Raw genomic sequence first — 25,406 nt, forward strand, 5'->3', positions numbered from 1 at the left:
AGGCAATTATGAATAATATACGGTGCTGGTTTCCCTTTGGGCTAAAAATTAATCCTCTCTGTAAAAATGGCCCCTTTACTGGAGCTCCCTATAGATCCTATCACTTCTCCGTCTAGTGTGAAATGAAGAGTGGGCGTGTCCTAACGGTCCCTGCCAGAAACGCAGTAGGAGGGGGAGAGCCAATCACAGCCCTGCACACACGCACAGACAGGCTTCAGTTCCCTATCAGGTCAGCCTAGCTGCTGATTGGTTCCTATCCTACGGTGCAGTGTACGGAGGGCCGCCGGCTCCCCAGCTCATCCAGAGAATTCAGCCAGCAGGAAGTGGAACAGATGGGGTTTTTGTGGAATTTCTCAATAAATCAGTCAGAAACACAACTTTTTTAAGCACAATCCTTCTATATCTAGAGGAGTATAATTCACTGGTACATTCATCATTTTTATAGGATATGTCTCCTTTAATACTGGACTGGATCATAGCCCTTAATTGCATATTAAAATTTGAAAACATCTTAATTGCATCATTTACTAATAAAATAAAAATGTCACATTCAATTGTCAATCACTTTATAGCCACATGGCTAGAAAATACTTTGGTATAAAAAAAAAAAAGGTGTTATCGGTTGTAAAATAAAAATAGGTAATGGGATTTATTCTAGGAGAACCAAGGGGAGAACACTTCTTTCTGCCTTTTCCCCAGTGGTAGGGGGAAGTTGTGAGCAGCGGGTGGGTGAGAGGGGGTGCAGGTGTCTGGGGGATCTTTGCCCCTGGTATCTTTGGGGGTGCTGCCGCCTGAGGTGCGTTTCACAACTCACCTAATGGCAGCAGCACCTCTTTGTCGACTGCTTTCTTGGCATTAGTATTAGTGATTTCTCAAATATCAAATTGCATGAAAAAGATAAATAAAATGTGTATATAGCATGTACTTTACTGTGAAGGCGCTTTCCAAAGACACGTGATCATCATGATAGGATACTTGGCAGTATCGAATGTCTTTCACTAAAGTTGCTACTTCAACATCGGGTAGAAGTCCTTTAATTAAGTTTTCCTTGTTAACATTTGGTGTCCAGTTAACCTAAGTTAAAACACAAAAAAATGTGTAAAGTATTAATTTAAACAATAAGGCTCATTTACCAATTAAATATGTTTCTCTGCCTCACATCTGGGTACTGAAGGTCTTCGCTAATTACATATATCTTAGTGGATGTGGATTACCCATGGCAGATACTACCGCTCTTCTTAAAGTAATACTGACACTAAAAACTACTACCTGCTTTTGTAAGTAATAAGAATTTCTAACACTACTGGAACACTGCAGCACATGGCATCCCCCTCACAGGGGAACATGGGGATTGGATAGGCAATGTAAAAGCATCAGGCAAATACGGTCATGGTGAAATTCTATGTGTCGGGCAAATACTTTGATGGTAAAATTCTAAGCACGGGGCAAATACTTTTATGGTGAAATGCTAAATCTCATGCAATGATATGTTATGATAATTGTAAAAAAAAAAAGTTTTAATTTCTGGCGTCAGTATCTCACAACCTAACAGGAACATGAGAGGAGTAACTTAGTGGCTGCCCTACAACAGGTTGCATGGACAGGGCTGTGTGGTGTCCACATATCCACTTCCACACACCCAGAACTGGATTTCATCTCCCCAGGATTGCGCACAAGCACATCCTTTTAGCTCACACAGGGAGCACTGGGGACAGGATGAGCAGTAATCTCCAGCGCGAAAAGATACCAGTGCTGTGGGTGTGAGCAAAATCTAGGTGCAGTTGGGCGGCTTGCCAGTTCCAATACTTTTCCAATGCCATTTTTTGGAAAATATTTTTGTGGCAACATTTTAAAGCTCATGCAATGATAACGTTATGATAATTATAAAAAAAAGTTTTAATTACTTTTGTCAGTATCTCAGGACAAAGCAGGAGCTATGAGGAGTTACTTCTGAATTTTCAGAATCTGAAATGTGTCCCTTGAGCAAGAGAAATCAATGCAAATCACACTGGGAGCTTAGCTAAACAGTAATTATGGGTTTCCAATATAAAATTGATCCTATAATTACAGTTAGGGGTACTAAATAGTTTGTCAGGCACCCTAGGGAGCACTAGCAGGCAAAGGGCACCCTGGGGCCCTGTATTACTGGCTGCTCTAAGAAAGGTGGTAAGGACAGAGCTGTGTTTAGCTCCACTTCCACACACCTTAGTGCTTCTGCATTTTCAGCAGGTGCAATAATAAATGAGCCCATTGTAATAAGCTTGCCAGTTCCTAATACTTCACCAATGCTCCAATGAACCAATTCAAAACGGAATACTATGGTCATTAATTTATGCTTAACTTGCCTACCTTGATTTTTTCTGCCAGTTCTGAAGTGATGGTTACATTTCGATCTGCTTCATCATACATTTGTAATATAAGGTTTTGCATTGTGTCACCAGCAATCCATTCAATTTCATCTTGATGTTTAATTTGAATTGCTTTTTCACCATCCACACTTAAGATATCCAGCTTTGCTACATGGGTGCTAGGTTCCAGTTTTAGAGATCTTTCCACAGCAGGGACATCTTTACAACACTATAAGAAACACGTATAACACAGCAATATTTCAGCAGCAACAATTTATATAGGGATCTATTACACAGAATGCTTGCAACCTGGGGATTTCTAGATTAGGGATCTCATGAGCACAGTGTAAGCTATGGAGTAGCTGGGGAATGAGGATATCTGTCTGTACCAACATGGATACTCACACATTCCCAAGATTTCCCACAGGCTTCTGCCTAAACTTGACAGTTCATTCAACTTTTCAGTGAACAGTATTGATTTACAAAGTTAATTCCAATACATGAGATGTGCACTGAGTACCAATATGGTGGATTAGTCTGCGTTAATGAAAGAGCAGGGCACATAAATGCATGGAAGCTTGAAATTAACACCTGCATTGCATATTTCACACAACTGACTTGCACCTAATGGACCACATGCTAAAAGTTAAGTATGCACTGAAATTAACACCACCTGACTTGAAACAGTGATGCAACTTGCATGCGATAGACAGGAAAGGAATTCGTTATCTGGAAACCTGTCATCCAGAAAACTCTCAGCATATAATTCTCATTTTTAAAAATGGTTTTCTTTTTCTCTGTACTAATAAAACAGTAGCTTGTACTTAATCCAAATTAAGATATAATTAATCCTTATTAGAAACAAAACAATCCTACTGATATCTCTACATGGGTTCTATACCATTGGCCCCCAAATATATTTGAATAATGAATAAGTTTCAATATTATGAAACCTGCACATGCCCCTTCCTTTCTTCATTCCTATCATTATAAAAGACAAAATAAAAATTGCATAGGGCATAGCATATTAGCACTGACGTTATTGTGAAGACACTTTATGTTAAAAATTAAATTATAAAAAGATTTTAATTACATGGGCTAATCATATATGGCTAGGTGTTTGAAGGTGATCAGCAGCATCATCATCATTGCAAGTCAAGGAAATTTCCATGTATATACAGAAATTAAATTTTTTATGGATATCCGGAAGTAAAACCCAGAATTTACCACATTTCAAGGGGAAGGGGCCTTATCAGCTCCCAAAATAGGAATTCTTCCCCTACTCCCTTCATACATAAACAGTCCCCAAAACTGACCTTAAAGGAGAAGGAAAGGCTAAGTCACTTGGGGGTGCCAAAATGTTAGGCACCCCCAAGTGACTTAGATCGCCTACCTTGTACCCTGGGCTGGTGCCCCTGTTAGGAGAAAAAAGCACCAGCCCAGGGTACCTGTAGGAAGCGCTTCCTCCTTCCTCTTTCTTCTCCGGGCGAAATCCATCGGCCGGCGCATGCGCAGTAGAGTGAAAAGCCGACTTTCTTGTTTAAGTTCGGCTTCTCACTCTACTGCGCATGCGCGCGCAAGCGAATAGGAAGGAGGAAGGAATCGCTGCTACCCCGGGCTGGTGCCCCTGTACGGAGAGAACAGCACCAGCCCGGGGTAGCAGTAAAAGGTAAGCAATCTAAGTCACTTGGGGGTGCCTAACATTTTGGCACCCCCAAGGGACTAAGCCTTTCCTTCTCCTTTAAATGGTTAGTATAAACTAAACTATAAACTAAAATGTCTTTCATAATCAGGGAAAAATGGCAGAAAATAAATGGAATTTATTGTGCTACTGATAAACATGTACTTACAGGAAGTTCAATTTTTGCTGTTAAAATGTGTGCTTTTTTGATGTTTTGAACACGGAGTGCAGGGCCAGTTAATTTTCCTGTTCCTGAATTGCTACAATCCAGTGTATAAGTTGGAAGGTTTTCAGCCCCTGTAAACTGCAAAAGAGAGATCATCAAATATGTTTTATGGATGAATGTAGAAAAGTTAGTAAAAAGTGAGTGACGTGTTTTTATCAGCCACGTCAACAAAACACACAGCGGGAAAATATCTTACAAAAACTAAAAGCTTTAATGCATTGAGTGAGAAAATCTCCCACTGACTTCAGTGCACTTTGCTTGGGAAAAAAAGCAGTGAAAAAAACATCTATTTTGTGAGCTCATTGACTTCAACTGCAAATTTTCTCTGTTTCACAATTTTTTTTGCGAACTGAAACGGTACAGAGTTGCTCATCACTGCCTTTACCTTTTAAGATTTATATCACTGTCAGTACAGACTAACAGTGAAAAAGAAAATATTGCATAGCTTTTATAGATTAAATGCTAGTAATGCACTTTACAGTTAAATAGGCCCCATAGTGTATAAGTTATTATGCGGTGTAAAACAAAATGAATTGAAAAAATAGCATAAAAAGCTGCACAAAATAAATAATGGCAAATTTATCAAGGTGTGTTTATTTTATGCAGTCCAAATGCCAGATTTGACACTAATTTTACACTGCTTCAGACCTTGAGTAAATTTTGGAGAAAGTTGCTCTAAGAAAAAAATGCGTAAAAAAATAAATAAATGTAGTTTTCTACGTGGAGAAGCCTGGTGACATTTGCCTAATTTTGTTGCCATTTTTTATACCGCATACTAAATCTGCCCCTATGTATTTGTGATTCCTAATGTTAGACAGGTGAATAAAAAATTAGTTTAAAAAGTGCCAAAATATTACCTTTTTTATTGCCAAAGAAAACCGCCATACTTTAAATCCCAAGCGATACTAGCATCAAATGTACCTAATTGCAATGTACAGTATGTATTTTTTTCTATTTGCTCTTCAACCCTCCACCTTAATTCTGGTTATGTCTCCATTTCTAATCCCCTTTTATTTCTTCTGCTTTGTCCATATTTTTCTCAATTTCAGTTTATCCTTTCTGTTTTTAGATTCTGCTCTTTATCACGCTCTACCTCATTCTCGCTAATCGAATGATCAGGCTTGCTGCCAAACAAAATTTAAACAAGTGGGTTTTTTTTTCAGTAGTTGGTTTGAAGATAAAAGTTTTCCAGATGTAATACATTAACTTTACTGTCTGGCTCAATAACCTCTAATGTGTTAAGGATACAAAAACTTGCACTTTTTGACATAAACTCATCCTGATGTTCCATTGTTGCATTCTGGGATTTGAAGAGCCTCTGTAGAGATACTTTGACAGTTACTGCAATTTCTTTGAATGAACTTTTTTTGCTTTACAACTAAGTACAGGTATAGGACGTGTTATCCAGAATGCTCAGGACCTGGGGTTTTCCAGATAAGGGGTCTTTCTGTTATCTGGATCTTCATACTCAGTCTGAACATAAGATAAACCAAACAGTATTTCCTCTAATAAGGATTAAATTATATCGTAGTTAGGATCAAGTACAAGGTACAGTATTATTAGACAAAAAAAAATAATTGAAAAAAACTTGGATTATTTGATTAAAATGGAGTCTATGGGATATGATCTTCTAATTTGGAGCTTTCTGGATAACAGATCCCAAACCTGTACTAGCAAAAAGACAGTAAACTGAATGACAGAGAAGTAGAAGTAGATGAAAATAAGAGTAACCAAAGATAAGCATATTTTATTTAATCTACTTCCCCGGTTCACTTGGGAAACTAGTAATAGCTTCTAAATGTAAGCCTAGTTGCTAAACTGCATTACTTCATCTACAAGACTTTTCTTATAGATAGAAAACATCATTATTGTAGTAACGTGCTAAAAACAAACTCACCTTGCACTCAGCTACTAGTTTTGGCTGAGTTGTCACATTCCCTGCTTCATCTAAGACTTCAACATGGAAACATACAGGAATTCCATTATCTACAACAACAACATCTTTATCTGGGACTACTTTTATGCTCTTTGGAGGTCCTAAGAAAGGAGACAGAAAATGGTTCATGAGCTTTATAAAGTTGAGCTTTGTATAAAACCAAAAGGGCAAAATAATTTGCCTTGAAATAATTCTGGCACATTCTAACACATATTTAGTGGGCGCCATAGATTGGATTTATCAGACCTGGATGCAATAAACTCTTACAGATATGGACATGGTCCTTTGAAATTAATATTAAGAGACTATTTATGAATTAAATTTTTTGAGATTTTTTGAATTCATATTGATGAATTTATGCTTTTATAATTTGATTTATTAGAGGCTCCTCCTCCTTATTAACTGTGTTAGATTAATTATGTTGGGTAGAAAAACCAAACCTACTGTTGTTTGACTTCAGTTTATTCTTCTGCTTTTTCTTCTTCCTCGCCTCCCCAATTTTCTTAACGCTACTCCTCCTACAGTTTTAGGGGTACAACATCCAAACTCTCCAAACTTCTTCTCCCTATAGCGGAGCAGGTTGCTTGTGCTTTTCTAAGCGATCCCGCCCCCCCATCAATTTTTCCATTGACTTTTAACAGGGAAGATTTTCAAACTGCTGCCACACTTACAGCTTTGAAGCTACACCCCCCAAACTTGAAAACATAATCATGGGGTCACCCCGAATGAAACAGTGACATTTGTTGGATGACCCAAAGTGGGAGGGGCTAACAACAGCCAATTAAATGTCTCCCGTTGACTTTAATGGGGAAATTGAAACTGCTGCCAATCTTACAGCTTTGAGGCTACACTCCCCAAACTTGAATCACAGAGTCATGGGGTCAGCCTGAATGTAAATATGATGATTGTTGGTTGCCCAAAAGTGGGCGAAACTGTGAACAGCCAATTAGATTTTACCTATTGACTTGGCGGAAATTCAACCTGCTGCGATTCTTACAGTGATAACAACAGGGTCCCCAAAGTTTAGAAGAGTTCCAAGTTTAGAAAAGTGGGCAGGGCCAACAACAGCCAATCAGATTTCACCTATAGACTTCTTACATTTAAATTTAAACTGCTGCCATTCTTTAAATATTAATACTAAGGTCCCCAAAACTTGGAGAGCTAGTCACCAGGTAACTGCGGTTCAGAGTTAGAAAAAGTGGGTGAAGCCACTAACAGCCAATCAGGCAATTTTAAATATTGATTCAAACTGCTGCCATTCTCACATTATTGACACCAGGGTCACTAGGGGACTGCATTTTTAGTTTTTATGCCACCAACAGCCAATCTTCACCTATTGATTTTTTTTGGTTTAAATTTAAAATACTGCCTTTCTCACACTATTTATGTCAGGGTTCTCAAACTTTGCACAGACAGTCACTGGCTGACTACATATTCAGGGTTAGAAAAAGTGGGTGGAGCCGCAAGCAGCCAATCCATTTCCACCCATACATTTAATTGGTTTATATTTAAAATAATGCCATTATTTAAGTATTGATTCCAGGGTTGTTAAACTTTTCAATATTAGTCACTGGGTATTTGCTGGTCAAAGTTAGAAAGAGTGGGCGGAGCCACCAACAGCCAATCACATTTCACCTATTTACTTTCAATGGTGAAGAGTCCCCAAACCTGCAAAGTTGGTCACTGGGGGACTGCAGTTCAAAAATAGGAAAAGTAGGTTGGGCCACTAACAGATTTCACCTATTGAATTTTACTGCTTTAAATTTAAAATGCTGCCATTCTCACACTATTTATGCCAGGGTGCCCACTGTTCCTCACTGGGTGCCTTTGACTCAAGGTTTGGAAAAGTGGGCGCACCCACCAACCACAATTTACACCTATTTACTTTTAGTGGTTTAAATTAAACTGCTGCCATTCTTTAACTATTAATCCTAGGATCCCCAAACTTTGCAGAGTTAGTCACTGGGTAACTGCAGTCCCAGGTTAGAAAAAGTGGACGGAGCCACCAACCACCAATCAGATGTCACTCGTTGACTTTCAGTGGGGAAATTTAAATTGCTACCATTCAGACACTATTAAAACCAGGGTCCCCAAACTTTTCACAGTGGTTTTTATAAAATAACTGTGGTCCATGGTTAGAGAAAGTGGGCGGAGCCAACAACAGATCTGATTTCATTCAGTGACTTCACGTTTTTTAAACCAACATGAAGTTTGTTCTCAACTTCCCTTTCTTGTTTAAGAATTAATTTTTATCCCCCAATCAGGACCCGGGGGGTTTTGGTATGTTCTTTAAAGTATGATCTATTTATATTTTCTCCTATAAAGTCACAATATAAATTTTTGGTAAAGGGCATAATAAGTCTCATTTATGAAAGGCTGTACCCTGCTAAGTTTAAACATATATGCGCATGACTCACAAAGCTCTTTATCTTTTGGAAAATGGCAGGTTCCCAGGAGTCTCCCTGGTCTCTTTGGAAAGTGGTAAAGCTTTGTTGGCAGTTGCTATTTAAGCTGTAATTTGATGTAAAAAATGAATACATAGCTTTCTAAACATACCATTTTTTTCTTGGCCATCTGTTGGTGAAGCGTGGTGTATTTGATCACAGTTTTTCTTACATAGTTTAATAAATAAGGTCAAAAGGATATAAGTATATCAGATGGAGAGGGAGTTCTTTAGCACAGGTTGCTTGTATTTGTACCTATTGTTTTCCCTATAATATTTCTGGCTGTACAATGCAAGCTGGAAAAATGCTATAGATAAATAAGTGAACATACCAGGTAACAATCTTATCTTGATAATCTGAAAGTCTTCTTTTAAACCTGGTAAAACCACCTTCAACATGAAATTCTGTAGAAAACAAACATATAAAATCCCATTAAATAGTACTACAAATGTTTTCAAGGCAGTAAGCAGAGGAACAAAAAGCTTACAAATAATATTTCCTTTCATTCTTTTGCTATAATTTTCAATAAAAACAACTATATCCATAGTATACCCTCTTTTTCATTTCAAAGTCTTTTTTTTTTTTTTTTTTTTAAAGGATGGTTGCCATACAGGGAAAGATAGAGAACAAAGTTGCTGAGCCATATTTATTACACAGATTAACCATGTAGCAGCGCTTGTTTCACATTTTAGCTGTCAAGAAAAAAAGGACATGCATGGCCTCAAAGACAGTAAATAGATTATTCACAGTCACCACTGCAGTAATGTCTACATGATACAGATATCACATTGTGGTTATTAAGCCTTGTAAGGCAGAAATAATTCTAGTCAAAGCAGAGTCAAAACTGAGATAAGCCAGATACAAACTACAGTGCCACACATGTTTTGAGACAAATTTTATTTTTTTGAAATACCTATTCCTAGTTACTTTGGTATGCAGCAGTATATACATTTTTATTAGATTAATAACTTTATGATTTTGGTAAATAACTTCATTGCCTGCACTTATCCTAAACTGGATGCTCAATATTGAATGTGCAATTTATTGAAAGGAAAAAGTGAAACAGCCTAAGGCTAATGCCCCATGGAAATATTAGTTGCCCGTCTAGGCTTACGCATCACTTCATTTTCCGAATAACAAAGCGACACATATGCCTTTCTACCAATATTTGACTTTGCTGTTGGTGGAAAGGCATTTCAGGGAGATTAGTCGAGACTAATCTCTCCATGGGCATTAGTCTAAAGCAATGGCAAGTGAGAAAAACTGAAAAGTGAGCAGAGTTAGTAACACCTACTTTTTCAGTATAAAACTACTATTCGTTTTTAAATATTCTCTTTTCACTAAGAAAAACATAACATAACATAACATAATAAAGGTATAAAAGCCCTTAAAGTTTGCTTACCTTGCCTTGGCAATTGTTCACGGGTCCTTTAGCAACCACACCCTTGATAATCAGCCCAGACTCTGTACTTAGGTCTTCATATTGCATGGTTAGCCCACTTAAAAAAAACAAAACAAATTTAAATAACTAATTTTTGGTTAAAATTTAATAAGAAGCAAAGTGCTTTGTTATCAGTAGATATAGCCTTGTCCAATAAAACGTAAAGAGAAGTATTTCTTTGCATATAAAGCAAGGCATAAAAAATACAACACATAGAAACTTTAAAATGGCTCATTTATTATGAGTAAAGGGTACCAATTGCAAAAACAGGTGCAAACTGCTATGTTTCTCACAATTTGCACTCTTTGTCATTGTCTCTGGCTGCAGTTCATTCCACTCCAAGACTGCAAGGTTCAGCATTCCCCTCCCCCCATGAATACAGTGCAACCTGTGATAAACAGCACTGTATTTGTGAGGGGAGGAGGTAGGCATATAGACACCCAACCTGAAGATAGTACATTTAATTAAAAAGCATTTTAAGATATTTAGTCATTAATCTGTGTATTCAAACATCACATAACATGCAATATTTGAATTAAAAATATTTATCTTGATTGAAGCACTGGTTTAACTATTGCAGTAAAATTATCACATTTATCCATTTATAGGAATGTTGAAGCGTATTCCAACATGGAAGTTAAAATATGAACATAATTTTGAATAGAGTGATCTGAACTATTCTGTAGGAAAATGTTAACATTTCCATTATGTGTGTATTTACCTTGCTTCCAGTAAAGGTTTAATATCTGTAACTGGTGAAGTTGAATGACCAAATTCATCTAACAAGCTTAGAGGAATGTTGAAGGGAATTCCAACACGAAATGGAGGATCCATAACACCTACTGAAAATCCAACTGGTTTACCCTCTTAAAAATAAGAACAAAAAAGATAAATTCAAATTATAAATTGGACAGTGTGAAAAATCACTTAATAATATCAAATGTAATATAGAGTGTCAATTTCATACATAGGCTGAGTTACCAGATGTCTGACCATGTTTTTAATGAGACAACAATAAATATATTAAAGCAGTGCACTAATTGTTAATGGCAAAATAGATAATTAGATTGTTTGCCGTAGGGAATTATCTGTACACTAGTAATCTAATAATCTACTCTGCAAGGTCCAATCATGAAGTAGCTTTAATTTCAAGTTATCAACAGAATGCACAATTTTAGGATTTGGCCAAATACTGAATGCACCACAAAACATTTGTCTGGATCTCAAACTGAATTTGAACCAAATGAAAGCGTTAGGATTTGGTTCAGCCAGGCACTAGGATTGCGAATCAAAATAAATAAATAAACGGATAAGTTGGGATGCCGAAACGGAATACAGGATTTAGTGGATCCCTATGAGTTCTGTAAGAAAAAATTCACTTACCAACAATTTTAAATTTAATATTTTTACATGGCAGAGGTTTTTCTGCATACGTATCAGCATTACTTTCGTTCAATACAACTTGTAGCTTCAAGGTATAGTTGCCAAGTTTTGTGATGTTTTCTATGAAAGATTTAAACAAAAAAATGCATTAGACAAAAAACATTAAACAAAAAACAAACTATTTTTTTTTGTAACGGAAGGAAAAATGAAAACTTACCCATTTTCTTAAACCAGTAAGGCCATTTACCTCCATGCTGACTAATGTGTGATATTATTTCTTTGTCGCCATTTGATGCTGTAGTTTTAAAAAAAACATGAAAAATTATACAAAAAAAAAAGTTAAAGGTTCTCAAGATGGCAATTCCCAATGACACACTGGCAGGTGATCCAACTTAAATCAGTTTGACAACCACAATTTAGTAAGGGTGTACTAAGAGACAGTTACAATACTGATGCATATATAAAAATGCCAACTTATTTTTCGTAAACACTTAAAAGGGGTAGTTCACCTTTACATTAACTTTTAATATATTGTATACATTGATATTCTTAGACAATCAGCAATTGGTCTACATTTTTAAGGATTTTCAGTTATTTAGCTTTTTGTTCAGCAGTTCTCCATTTGGTATTTTAGCTGCTATCTGGTTGGTAGGGACTTTACCCCAGCCAGTGGTTTAAACGAGAGATGGGAATATGAATAGTAGAGGGCCTGCACAGAAAGATAAGTTATACAAATTAACAATAATAATAAAAATGTAGCCTTACAGAGCAATATAGTTTTTGGCTGCCAGGGTCAGTCACCCCTATTTGAAAGGGGGAAAGTGGCAGAAGAGAAAGGCAAATACAAAAACTATAAGAAAAATATATAAATATATATACTTTTACAAAGTAAAGTTTGAATTCTATAACATACTTAAAGTTAATGTAAAGGTGAACCACCCCTTTAACTACATTTATTTTCTGTAAAAATGTCTAAATAAGAGGTAATAAAAAGTGAAAATCTTTTTTAGAGGATATATATATATAAAAGCCCCAAATAAGAATTTCCATGGAAGAAGAAATACTGTATATCCTCTTGACTGATTCTAACACCAGACTGTTCTAACACACAGAAGTGCCAGCATCTTTTCGTTTTATCTCCGATAGTCCTTGCGTAGACTTCGTAGTTTCGTACGATATTCGGTGCGTGTATGGCATGTCGCGAGTCGACCGATATCGCAGGAAGCCGCTCGGCCAGGTTAGAAAATTTTGATCGGGCGCCATAGAAGGCGCCTGACCAAAATCTGCCGTCAGGGCTGAATCGACAGAAGGAGGTAGAAATCCTATTGTTTCTACCTCCTTATCTGCTGTTTCAGCCCTGAACGGTGTGTGGCGGATGTGACGATGGTCGCACAAAACATCGTCAGATCGCCACGTGTGCTTACGTGTGTGGCGCAATGCTTACCAGTCAAGTATCCTGTGCCATTTTTTTTTTTTTTTTTTTTAAAAAGGTTTGGGTCAGAATGGTAATGGTTTGACTATAAGCTGGCTCCCTGTGCCCCTTGGAATAGAAATATTAAACATAGCTAACCTTAAATTAAAAAGGAATATATAATTATTTACTAACTATAAAAATTACCTAATGCTCAAGAATGCACAATCAATAAAAGAAAATTCCATATGTATATAAATAGATAAAAGAGGAGGGCTGAGATTGAGCAGAATGGATGTGACAACTTGGCTACAAGAAACAGAAGCACAAGAAAGCCCCAATCAGAAATTAGGTGCATTTTAACTAATAGCTTTAATATCCAGACTTCTCTTAGAAGTTAATAAATAAATAAAACCTGTGACACAAGCCTAACAATAGAATCTCCTAAAATATTTGGTGTTGAGTGAACTGTTGTTCAGAATGAAGATATTGTAATCTTATATTTAAAGTAGATACATGGACGAGCTATATTCATTATGGGTTATTTACTATGAACTTGAGGAAGTGGTGGAGATCACCAAGAGGTGCAAGAGGGTGCCCCTCAACAAGCACTTCCAGTGTTCCAGTCTCATACATAGATTTTATGTCCTGCTGCACTTCCGGATTTGGGAGCGGAGGATAGACCACGAGCAGAGGTGGGGAACCACCCACTCACCGGGCTAGACTGCAGATGCTGTCTGCGTCTCTCACTCCTACGGGTAAGTGCCAGATACACACACAAACACACAATCACACACTTATTACACTAATACACACTTATACTTACACTTACAGACACACACACATACATACATTTGGGGGGGGTTTCACACATTCACAGCACTTACAGCACTCACACTTACTTGTACACACACAAAATACATTTTGCCTAGTGTACACACACACTTATGTGATTTTGTAATTTTTTTTTTATTGCATTGTTTTTATTCTTGCCTGAAAAAAATGTTTTATTGCCATTGCGGATAGCATATTCCCTTACCGCACTGCGCAATACCTTTTGTGTATTATTTTGGTGTTTTTACTACATTTTCTGTGATTTTGGTGCATTTTTAGGTATTTTATTGCATTTTTAGCCATTTTATTGAATTTTCAGTAATGCAAAGTTGTTGTTCGCTTGACTTTGTAAAACTTATTTGCCCAAGCCAAAATACTCATTGTTATTCTGACCACAGATATTACTAGGCAAAAAAACCCACCCATTGATTTTGGTGATTTTTTTGGGGATTTTAGCAATTTTATTGCATTTCACATTGTTCTTTGTTACTTGTCTTTGCACATGGACATTTTGTCTGCTGTATTTCAAATTGGCTTCCTCTGTACCCGACATAGTTTGGTAAATCTATGCACATTGGGCATCAAACTGTTCAGTAGACCCCTGGCATTCGTACTTATTTATGTTGGTACGTTACTAAATGTGGTGTACATAATGGGGCAACATGCAAGCTTTGTGATGATTTTTAGAAATGTCAAAACCGTTCTGTTTAGCATAGCTTTGTAGTTTGGTAGTTTACAGTAGAAAGATGTATTTATCCATTTTTGTTAGAATCTGTACTTTTGGAAAATATATGGTTTTCCAGGGTCTCCGTACTGTTAGGGGGTCTTATGACACATAATACACATACCGGGTGCAAAAATTGCATGAGCCGGAGCGTCTTATGTGAAAATTCATATGCACTATTTTTTTTTGGGTGCCCCTGTATGGCACATACAGTGGATATAAAAAGTCTACACACCCCTGGTAAAATGTCCTGTGCTGTACAAAAATGAGACAAAGATAAATCATAAACTTTCTCCAGTACCACTCAATTGAAAAAAAAACTGAAATCTTTTAGGTGGAGGGAAGAAAACCAAAAAAAAATAAAATAATGTGGTTGCATAAGTGCGCACACCCTCTTCTAACTGGGGATGTAGCTATGTTCAGAATTAAGCAATCACATTCAAAATCATGTTAAATAGGAGACAGCATACAACTGCCATCATTTAAAGTGCCTCTGATTAACTCCAAATAAAGTTCAGCTGCTCTAGTTGGTCTTTCCTGACATTTTTTTAGTCGCATCCCACAGCAAAAGCCATGGTCCACAGAGAGCTTCTAAAGCATCAGAGGGATCTCATTGTTAAAAGATATCAGTCAGGAGAAGGGTACAAAAGAATTTCCAAGGCGTTAGATATACCATGAAACACAGTGAAGACAGTCATCAAGTGGAGATATTATGGCACAACAGTGACATTACCAAGAACTGGACGTCTCTCCAAAATTGATGAAAAGACGAGAATAAAACTGGTCAGGGAGGCTACCAAGAGGCCTACAGCAACATTAAAGGAGCTGCAGGAATACAGTGGCTTGCAAAAGTATTCGGCCCCCTTGAACTTTTCCACATTTTGTCACATTACAGCCACAAACATGAATCAATTTTATTGGAATTTCACGTGAAAGACCAATACAAAGTGGTGTACACGTGAGAAGTGGAACGAAAATCATACATGATTCCAAACATTTTTTACAAATAAATAACTGCAAAGTGGGGTGTGCGTAATTATTCAGCCCCCTGAGTTAATACTTTGTAGAACCACTTTTTGCTGCAATTACAGCTGCCAGGCTTTTAGGGTATGTCTCTACCAGCTTTGCACATCTAGAGACTGAAATCCTTGCCCATTCTTCTTTGCAAAACAGCTCCAGCTCAGTCAGATTAGATGGACAGCGTTTGTGAACAGCAGTTTTCAGATCTTGCCACAGATTCTCCATTGGATTTAGATCTGGACTTTGACTGGGCCATTCTAACACATGGATATGTTTTGGTTTAAACCATTCCATTGTTGCCCTGGCTTTATGTTTAGGGTTGTTGTCCTGCTGGAAGGTGAACCTCCGCCCCAGGCTCAAGTCTTTTGCAGACTCCAAGAGGTTTTCTTCCAAGATTGCCCTGTATTTGGCTCCATCCATCTTCCCATCAACTCTGACTAGCTTCCCTGTCCCTGCTGAAGAGAAGCACCCCCAGAGCATGATGCTGCTACCACCATATTTGACAGTGGGGATGGTGTGTTCAGAGTGATGTGCAGTGTTAGTTTTCCGCCACACATAGCGTTTTGCATTTTGGCCAAAAAGTTCCATTTTGGTCTCATCTGACCAGAGCACCTTCTTCCACATGTTTGCTGTGTCCCCCACATGGCTTGTGGCAAACTGCAAACGGGACTTCTTATGGTTTTCTGTTAACAATGGCTTTCTTCTTGCCACTCTTCCATAAAGGCCAACTTTGTGCAGTGCACGACTAATAGTTGTCCTATGGACAGATTCCCCCACCTGAGCTGTAGATCTCTGCAGCTCGTCCAGAGTCACCATGGGCCTCTTGGCTGCATTTCTGATCAGCACTCTCCTTGTTCGGCCTGTGAGTTTAGGGGGACGGCCTTGTCTTGGTAGGTTTACAGTTGTGCCATAATCCTTCCATTTCTGAATGATCGCTTGAACAGTGCTCCGTGGAATGTTCAAGGCTTTGGAAATCTTTTTGTAGACTAAGCTTGCTTTAAATTTCTCAATACCTTTATCCCTGACCTGTCTGATGTGTTCTTTGGACTTCATGGTGTTGTTGCTCCCAATATTCTCTTAGACAACCTCTGAGGCCGTCACAGAGCAGCTGTATTTGTACTGACATTAGATTACACACAGGTGCACTCTATTTAGTCATTAGCACTCATCAGGCAATGTCTATGGGCAACTGACTGCACTCAGACCAAAGGGGGCTGAATAATTACGCACACCCCACTTTGCAGTTATTTATTTGTAAAAAATGTTTGGAATCATGTATGATTTTCCTTCCACTTCTCACGTGTACACCACTTTGTATTGGTCTTGCACATGGAATTCCAATAAAATTGATTCATGTTTGTGGCTGTAATGTGACAAAATGTGGAAAAGTTCAAGGGGGCCGAATACTTTTGCAAGCCACTGTATCTGGCAAGTACTGGCTGTGTGGTACATGTAACAACAATCTCCCTTATTCTTCATATGTCTGGGCTATAAGGTAGCGTGGAAAGACGAAAAACCTTTTCTTACAAAGAAAAACATCCAAGCCAGGCTACATTTTGCAAAAACAAATCTGAAGTCTCCCAAAAGCATGTGGGAAAAGGTGTTATGGTCTGATGAAACCAAGGTTGAACTTTTTGGCCATAATTCCAAAAATTATGTTTGGCGCAATAACAATACTGCACATCACCAAAAGAATACCATACCCACAGTGAAGCATGGTGGTGGCAGCATCATGCTTTGGGGCTGTTTTTCTTCAGGTGGAACTGGGGCCTTAGTTAAGCTAGAGGGAATAATGAACAGTTCCAAATACCAGTCAATATTGGCACAAAACCTTCAAGCTTCTGCTAGAAAGCTGAACATAAGGAGGAACTTCATCTTTCAGCATGACAGCGACCCAAAGCATACATCCAAATGAATAAAGGAATGGCTTCACCGGAAGAAGATTAAAGTTTTGGAATGGCCCACCCAGAGCACAGACCTGAATTTGATTGAAAATCTGTGGGGTGATCTGAAGAGGGCTGTGCACAGGAGATGCCCTTGCAATCTGACAGATTTGGAGTGCAAAGAAGAGTGGGCAAATCTTGCAAAGTCAAAATGTGCCATGCTGATAGACTCATACCCAAAAAGACGGAGTGCTGTAATAAAATCAAAAGGTGCTTCAACAAAGTATTAGTTTAAGGGTGTGCGCACTTATGCAACCACATTTTTTTAGTTTTTTTTTTTTTGTTTTCTTCCCTCCACCTAAAAGATTTCAGTTTGTTTTTCAATTGAGTGGTACAGTTTATAGGTCCCATTAAAGGTGGAAAAAGTTCTGAAATGATTTATCTTTGTCTCATTTTTGTACAGCACAGGAACCTGACATTTTTTCAGGGGTGTGTAGACTTTTTATATTCACTGTAGTTTGGTCAATATATGCATATAGGGCATCAAACTGTTCAGTAAACCCCTGGTGTTCATATTTAGAATATTTTATGTTGATACGTTACAAAATGTGGGGGTACATAATGTGGTAAAATGCAAGCTTTGTGACAATTTTCATAAATGTCATAAAATCCGTTCTGTTTAGCATAGCTTTGTAGTTTGGTAGTTTTCAGTAGAAAGATGTATTTACCCATTTTTGTTTTGTCAGAATGTGTACTTTCGGAAAATGTATAGTTTTCTAGGGTCACCGTACTGTTAGGGGGTCTTATGGCACATAATGCACATGCTGGTAGCTTATATTGCAGCGTATACACTTTGTATGCACTGACTTGCTTTTGAGGTCTCTAAATGCCAGATACATCGGTGATCCTATGTACAATGGGCATCTAACTGTTCGGTGGACCCTTGGCATTCATATTTAGGATGTGTTTTCTTGGTACCTAATGTTATGTGGGAGATAAGGTGCTTGAAAGTAGAAGGTATAATGCGATTTTAAGGTATTTCATCAAAGCTGGCAATCTTGGGAAAGCATTGCGACTCTGTAGTTTGGAGTAGAAGGACATGGGTACCCATTTTGAATTCACCTGAATGTGTACTTTCTGAAAATATATGGTTTTGGGGGGGTCAATGTATTTTTTTTGTATTTTTACCCCAATAAAATGCAGTTAATTTGTTGAATTTTCAGTATCTAAAGAGATCTCCGGGGTAATTTGTATGTACTAACCTCCTTTTGGGGTCTCTAAATGACAGATACTTTAGTAATCCTATGCACAATGGGCATCAAACTGTTCAGTGGACCCCAGTCTTTCATATTTAGGATGTATTTTCTTAGTACCTAATGTTATGTGGGAGATATGATGCTTTAAAGTGGAAGATTTGAGGCAAATTTATTTTTTTTAGAATTTTCATAATTTTTTTTATAGGAACTGCTAAATTCAGTAAAGCATTGCCGTTTGGTACTTAGGAGTTGGAAGACATAGTTACCCATTTCGGATTCGTCCGAATGTGTACTTTTCAAAAATATAAGGTTTCCTGGGGTAAACATAATGTTCCAGGATTTTTGGCTTTGGAATCTAAAGTATGCCGTATTCTGCTCTAATGCTTTGAAAATTTGGTAATTGACTGCAGGGAGTTTTTGATCTATAGAAGTCAGAAATCTCCATAAAACTATACATATCAGGTATTGGCATTTTCGGGACACTTGAGGCTTTCCAAATCAGTTGAATTTTTGCCCATTAAAATATATTTCTGGTATAAATCCCTATATCATGAAAAATAGCATTTTTTCTTTTTTTTGTATTTCAAGCTAAATGTTGTTCCAGAAGTGGAAATACACAAAACTCAGATTTGGAAAGCTCAGGTTCTCCTGAAAAAAACAATATATAGGTTGCAAACAACTACTAATTTGTATATATTTATACTTACAATTTATCAACACCTTCATCTCTACCAAAAGTTTTTTTGATGCTGCGTGACCTGTACCAGGAAGTTTTTGCATAGGTTCTCCTTTCTTATTCAATATTTCAATTCTTAAAGGCCCTGAGGGTAAATAAGAGTAAGAGTAATATCATAGAAACACCCCAATGACAAATTAATCTTCTCATATCACAAGGAATAATGCTTTATTCTCCTATTAACATCATCCATGTAAAGTACATAATTACAGTATATAATTTTTTGCTACTCAGCGGAATGAATATTTACATTTTACTAAAAAAAAAAAAAAAATTAAATGTGTACTTATCAACATTTATTTTACATCACAGGTTTTACAACATTTATATTGCTGTTGTAAAATGAAACCTCTCTCCCCTGTACCCCCTTCCATTATTTATCTTTCTTATAACAATCATAATGCCTTCTTGCTGCTGTAAGCTGAAACATTAGTCTTGGCGGTGGGCAAAAACCAACCAGACTGGCTGTGGATAATATCAGCTTTTTCCCCTCCCCCAAACATACCATGATCGTTTCAGCATCAGTCATAGAAGGTATGTTAAAGTCAGACAGCTTTTAAAGTGCAAGTAAAGTAAATAAAGCATTTTTAAAGTCATTACAGGTACATAGAAGACTCTTCCAAAAACTTTGCTTTAAAAATACTGTTTACCTATTGGGGATCCAGCGTATATTACATCATTCTCTTCCAATGAATCACCTTCTGGCCAAGTAACAGCCAATGTGTCAGGAAACCTAACCAAAGGAGGCAACATAAGTATATATATGTGTATATAACTGCTTTATTAATAATGTTATTATTTTAAGCTTCCAACTGCTTAAACTGCTAAAAAAAAGCTCCAGTTTCAAATCCAAATACATGGGGAGGCCTGAAATAATTTTGCTATTACAAAGTCTATATTTTAAGTCATTTTAAAGATTCTCTACCCAGAAAACTTTTTTGCACAGTTTTTTTTTTGATACTCACCATTAAATCCTTTTCTGTCAGGACATCTGTGGGACACAGGGATCCTGGGATATAGCAGGAGGCAGGACACGAGAAGAGGAAGAAGAGAACCAACCTCCTCCCTTTGAACCAACCAATCCTCCTCCCTGCAGATATACCCCCCTCACTTCCTGTTCCTGACTGTTTTCTCAAAAAGATAACAGTATACTATGTACATTAAAGGCAGAGACAGATTCTGGAAAACCGCTTCTGGGTGGGAAGCCCTGCACCCCACAGATGTCCTAAAAGAAAAGAATTTAACGGTGAGCATTACAAAATCTCCTTTTCTCTTGAATGCATCTGTGGGACACAGGGACCATGGACACATACCATAGCTGTCCCATCAGAAAAGGGATAGGAGAAGAGATTAAACTACTGCAGCTTGCAAAAACCTCAAACTTGTACAATTTGGAAAAGGAATGGATGGAGGACCAAGTAACGGCCCCGCAGATTTGTTTGGCTGATGCCTTGTTTCTGAAGGCCCAGGAGGAACCTATGCCCCTGGTGAAGTGAGCCTTGATGGGCAGGGGCGGTGACATCCCTTGGGCAATGTACACTCTGCATATGGCTTCCCGAATCCAGCTGGATATGGTAGCCTTAGAAGCCTGCATGCCCTTCTAGGGACCTGAAGGTAGCATGAACAAAGAATATGAGGACCGTATGTCCTTGGTTCGATGCAGGTAGAACTTCAATGCCCTGATCGGGTCCAGGGAATGTAGGGCCCTTTCCTTAGAGGAAGACGGTTGTGGGCAGAAGGAAGGAATGGTGATATCCTGGTTGATATGGAATGAGGAGACTACCTTGGGCACAAAGGTAGGAAGTGTTCTGAATACTGCTCGGTCTGGAAATATCATAAGAATGCTGATGAGACAGAGCACTGATTTCCGAAACCCTGCGAGCTAAGGCAATGGCTTATAGGAAGATGGTCTTCCAAGTGAGCCACATCAGAGGAATAGACCCTAAGGGTTCAAATGGCTGGACCTGTAGTGCCAAAAGGACGAGATTCAGATCTCACGGGGAAGAGGGATCGCAAAAGGGGGGGATGGAGATGTGACCACGTCTGGGATGGTAGCCAGCCGCTGTTGAAAGGACTGACAAGGCTAAAATCTGGGCTTTGAGAAAGCCCAGGGAAAGACCCTTGTCCATGCACTCTTGTAAGAAGGACAAAAGTCGAGGGACAGAGAATTCCTGAAAGGGTAGGTCGGCTGTGTCACACCAGGTCTTCTAGGTCTTCCAAACCTAGTGGTAGGTTCTGGAGGATACTGTTTTCCGGGCCGCCATCATTGTGCGAATGATGTCTGAGGAGAAATCCTTGCGTTTTAGCACTAGGGACTCAACAGCCAAGACGAAAAATTCAGGAAGTCTGGATTTGGGTGGCAAATGGGACCCTGAATGAGAAGATCTGGACCCTGGGGGAAATGCCAGGGGTCTGATTTGCCGAGGATCGCTAGGTCGGTAAACCAGGTTCTTTTGGGCCAGTTGGGGGCCACTAGTATTACCGAGCATCTTTCCGTCTTGATCTTTTTTATGACTCTGGGCAGTAGTGGAAGAGGAGGAAAGGCATATGCCAGACTGAAGTACCATGTGGTCATTAGTGTGTCTGTTGTTAGGGCCAGAGGATCGCTCCACCTGGCCATGAATCATGGAACCTTGCGGTTTTGGCGAGAGGCCATAAGATCTACCGCTGGGAGACCCCATTGGTTCACAGTGTTCTGGAAAGTGCTGGGATTTTAAGGCCCACTCTCCTGGTTGCTGCCTGCTTAAGTAGTCTGCCTGCCAGTTCTCGAGACCGGTGATGTAGACCGGCTGACAGCCGTACCTCTCTTGATTCTGCCCACTTCAGAATCTTGGTGATTTCTCTAAATGCTTGTTGGCTCCACGTCCCTCCCTGATGATTCAGGTAGGCCACCACGGTGGCGTTGTCGGATTGAACCTTGATCGCCCATCCCGTCAGCTGGTTCTGCTGTGGTGACGGCCCTGATCTCCAGGATGTTGATTGGGGGACATGCTTCCGAGGCTGACCAGGTTCCCTGGGCTGAGGCCTGCTGCATAGTCAGAATGGTCCATTGTGGTTATTGGAGAGGTTGCTCCTTCAGTGCTCCTTGGTCCCTCTTAGGGGGAAGCCTCAGTAAGGGAGCTCTGTTGAACAACCCCCTGGGACAGCCCCTAATGCCAGACTTCGTTTGTCTCCTGAAAGGAAACAAAACTGGCAGAAACAGGAAGTGAAGGGGGTATAGTTACATAGTTACATAGGGTTGAAAAAAGACCTGTGTCCATCAAGTTCAACCCATCCAAGTAAACCCAGCACACCTAACCCACACCTACCAATCTATACACTCACATACATAAACTATAAATACAACCACTAGTACTAACTGTAGATATTAGTATCACAATAGCCTTGGATATTCTGATTGATCAAGAACTCATCCAGGCCCCTCTTAAAGGCATTAACAGAATCTGCCATTACCACATCACTAGGAAGGGCATTCCATAACCTCACTGCCCTCACCGTGAAAAACCACCTACGCCGCTTCAAATGGAAACTCCTTTCCTCTAATCTAAAGGGGTGACCTCTGGTGCGTTGATTGTTTTTATGGGAAAAAAGAACATCCCCCATCTGCCTATAATCCCCTCTAATGTACTTGTACAGAGTAATCATGTCCCCTCGCAAGCGCCTCTTTTCCAGAGAAAACAACCCCAACCTCGACAGTCTAACCTCATAGTTTAAATCTTCCATCCCCTTAACCAGTTTAGTTGCACGTCTCTGCACTCTCTCCAGCTCATTAATATCCTTCTTAAGGACTGGAGCCCAAAACTGCACTGCATACTCAAGGTGAGGCCTTACCAGGGACCTATAAAGGGGCAAAATTATGTTCTCATCCCTTGAGTCAATGCCCTTTTTTATACAAGACAGTACTTTATTTGCTTTAGTAGCCACAGAATGACACTGCCTGGAATTAGACAACTTGTTATCAACAAAAACCCCTAGATCCTTCTCCATTAAGGATACCCCCAACACACTACCATTCAGTAGATAGTTTGCGTTTATATTATTTCTACCAAAGTGCATGGGAGGAGGGGTTGGTCCTCTTCTAGTGTCCTGCCTCCTGCTGGTAGACAGCTCCGCCATCAGAAACTATGGCCCCCCCCCCCCCCATAAACACAAGTATGCAGTACCCAACATTTGGCTACGCCCCTTGTGTGTGCAATATAAACAGCTGATGTTACTCTATAATAAGCAGTTTATATAAAGAGTTGCATTGATTAATGTGCTAATAAGTCATTTAGTTTATTGGGGGTCAGTTGAGTTTGCCCTAAGTCTAACCCCTTCCCACCTACCTGCCCCTGCTCTGTCATTGTTTGGAAGTTACGTTAATTTTCACATTAGTTCTGTAAACTGGGTTAGTTTAGGGGCACCAATGACCTTGCTGTGGGACCCAATAACTAGTAGTCATTAGTAGTTCATAAAAATAGTTAATGTGCTAATAAGAATAAGTTTCTTTAAAAGTAGTGTAAGTTGCATAAGTGTAGTGGCCCAATGATGTTCCTGTTGGGCCCAAAACCAGTCATTCCCCTGCTGGAAAGTTTATGTAGTAGACGCTGATATAATTCAGAATATAGCTCCCCAAATAACCAGCTGCTGTTACTGTATAATAAGCAGTTTATATAAATAATATAAATGAATAATAGTTAATAAGTCAGTTCATTGGGGGCAATGGGATTTACCTTCAGTTGTTTAATTCATTGGTGGTGAGTGGAGTTTGCTCCTGTCTGTCCCTTCTCTGCATTGTCCTTTGCTTGTACGCAACTTACCTAAGTTTCTAGGCAAGTTAAGTCAGTTTCTTAGAATTATAGGCAACTTTTACGAAAGTTATGTAAATTGCATAAATTTTAACTTGACCTTATGCATAACTGACGCAATTTACGCATCTTTCGCACCGAGCCCAGGGCCCGCTTCCAAAGAAGATTTTCACAGGGCCCTGCACAGTACCCCCTCTCCCCCCCTGACGGCAGCCCTACCGGTAGATGCTATACCCCATGGTCCCTGTGTCCCACAGATGCCTGCAAGAGAAAATATAATTCTAAGCATCTTTCCAATATACATAAATTAAATTTAATGGTTTTAAAGATATTTGGAAATGTAATTGCTATTAAATTCACTGTTCATTGATGAGGTCCTTGGTCTGACATCGCCTATGCCCATGTGTCATGTACGGCCACCTTTACATTGTTTTAGTCAGCACAGAAACCATTTATTAATGTACATTGGGAAGGTGTTTAGAATTATATTTTCTTTCTTATTCAAGAAATAATTTGGGCGCAGGACCCCTTTAAGAATTTTAAAAGCTTATCTTGTGTGCGTCAGTAAACTGGATCTTATGCACACATTGGACACACACTAGGTCATGGTATATCCAGTATAAATAAATCTAAAGCAACTGGACTTAATAAGTAATCACTGAAAACGTTTGATTACTACTCATCCGAGCAGCTTCTTCAGTTCAACTGACTGGTATGGGAAGTCCTCAGCACAATGGCACTTTGTAACTCTACAGAGAGGTGACATCTGAAACCCACAGAGGTGTGAATGCTGTAAGAAAACAACACCTTTACATACCTTGTCATTTCATCTTCTAGATATTTCTTAATGATGCTCAGTGTTGCATTTCTGTCTATCTTTGAAATTGGAACACATTTTATTTCATCATACAATTCCTTTGGTTCCTGAAAGGGAAACAATCAAAATGCTTAGCACTGTTATCATGTGTAAATGTAAATCAGTGAACAGTCTCTTTAAAATCTTTTAATACGTGCCACACTGGTTGTCCAGAGGTTAATAGTAAGTCTGCAGCATCTCTTTAATCACTTAGATTTCCTTCTCCTCCTGTAACCCACTCAGCCCCCTCCCTCAGGAATTTGCTTTGACTTCTGGCTTGTGGGCATGCTCAGTTGTTATAAGCTCAGATTACTAAACACACCCTCCAGTCTAGCATCCAGAGATGGCATTGCTGGTACTCAGCTCTAGCTGTCTGCTTCAATTTTGCTTCAACCTCCTCTCTTGAGCTTAGCTCAAACAAAGCAGAAATATTATCAAAG

The 25,406-nt window shown here is 38.8% G+C and overlaps 1 protein-coding gene across 1 annotated transcript in view; it reads right to left on the bottom strand.

The window, feature by feature from the left end:
• The window catches only part of smchd1 (structural maintenance of chromosomes flexible hinge domain containing 1), an 89,398-nt gene that overhangs the window by 30,744 nt on the left and 33,248 nt on the right, over positions 1-25,406 (bottom strand). The window contains exons 15-26 of the mRNA XM_004915219.4: positions 24,928-25,034; positions 19,974-20,056; positions 19,295-19,408; positions 11,677-11,754; positions 11,460-11,579; positions 10,798-10,942; positions 10,038-10,134; positions 8,967-9,039; positions 6,153-6,292; positions 4,199-4,333; positions 2,350-2,577; positions 926-1,074 (exon numbers count right to left, since the gene is read on the bottom strand). Of these exons, the coding sequence (XP_004915276.2) occupies positions 926-1,074; positions 2,350-2,577; positions 4,199-4,333; positions 6,153-6,292; positions 8,967-9,039; positions 10,038-10,134; positions 10,798-10,942; positions 11,460-11,579; positions 11,677-11,754; positions 19,295-19,408; positions 19,974-20,056; positions 24,928-25,034 (1,469 nt within the window). The remainder of the gene's footprint in view (positions 1-925; positions 1,075-2,349; positions 2,578-4,198; positions 4,334-6,152; positions 6,293-8,966; positions 9,040-10,037; positions 10,135-10,797; positions 10,943-11,459; positions 11,580-11,676; positions 11,755-19,294; positions 19,409-19,973; positions 20,057-24,927; positions 25,035-25,406) is intronic.

The sequence above is a fragment of the Xenopus tropicalis genome, chromosome 6 (assembly GCF_000004195.4).
Source record: "Xenopus tropicalis strain Nigerian chromosome 6, UCB_Xtro_10.0, whole genome shotgun sequence".
In the NCBI taxonomy this organism is placed as follows: Eukaryota; Metazoa; Chordata; class Amphibia; order Anura; family Pipidae; genus Xenopus; species Xenopus tropicalis.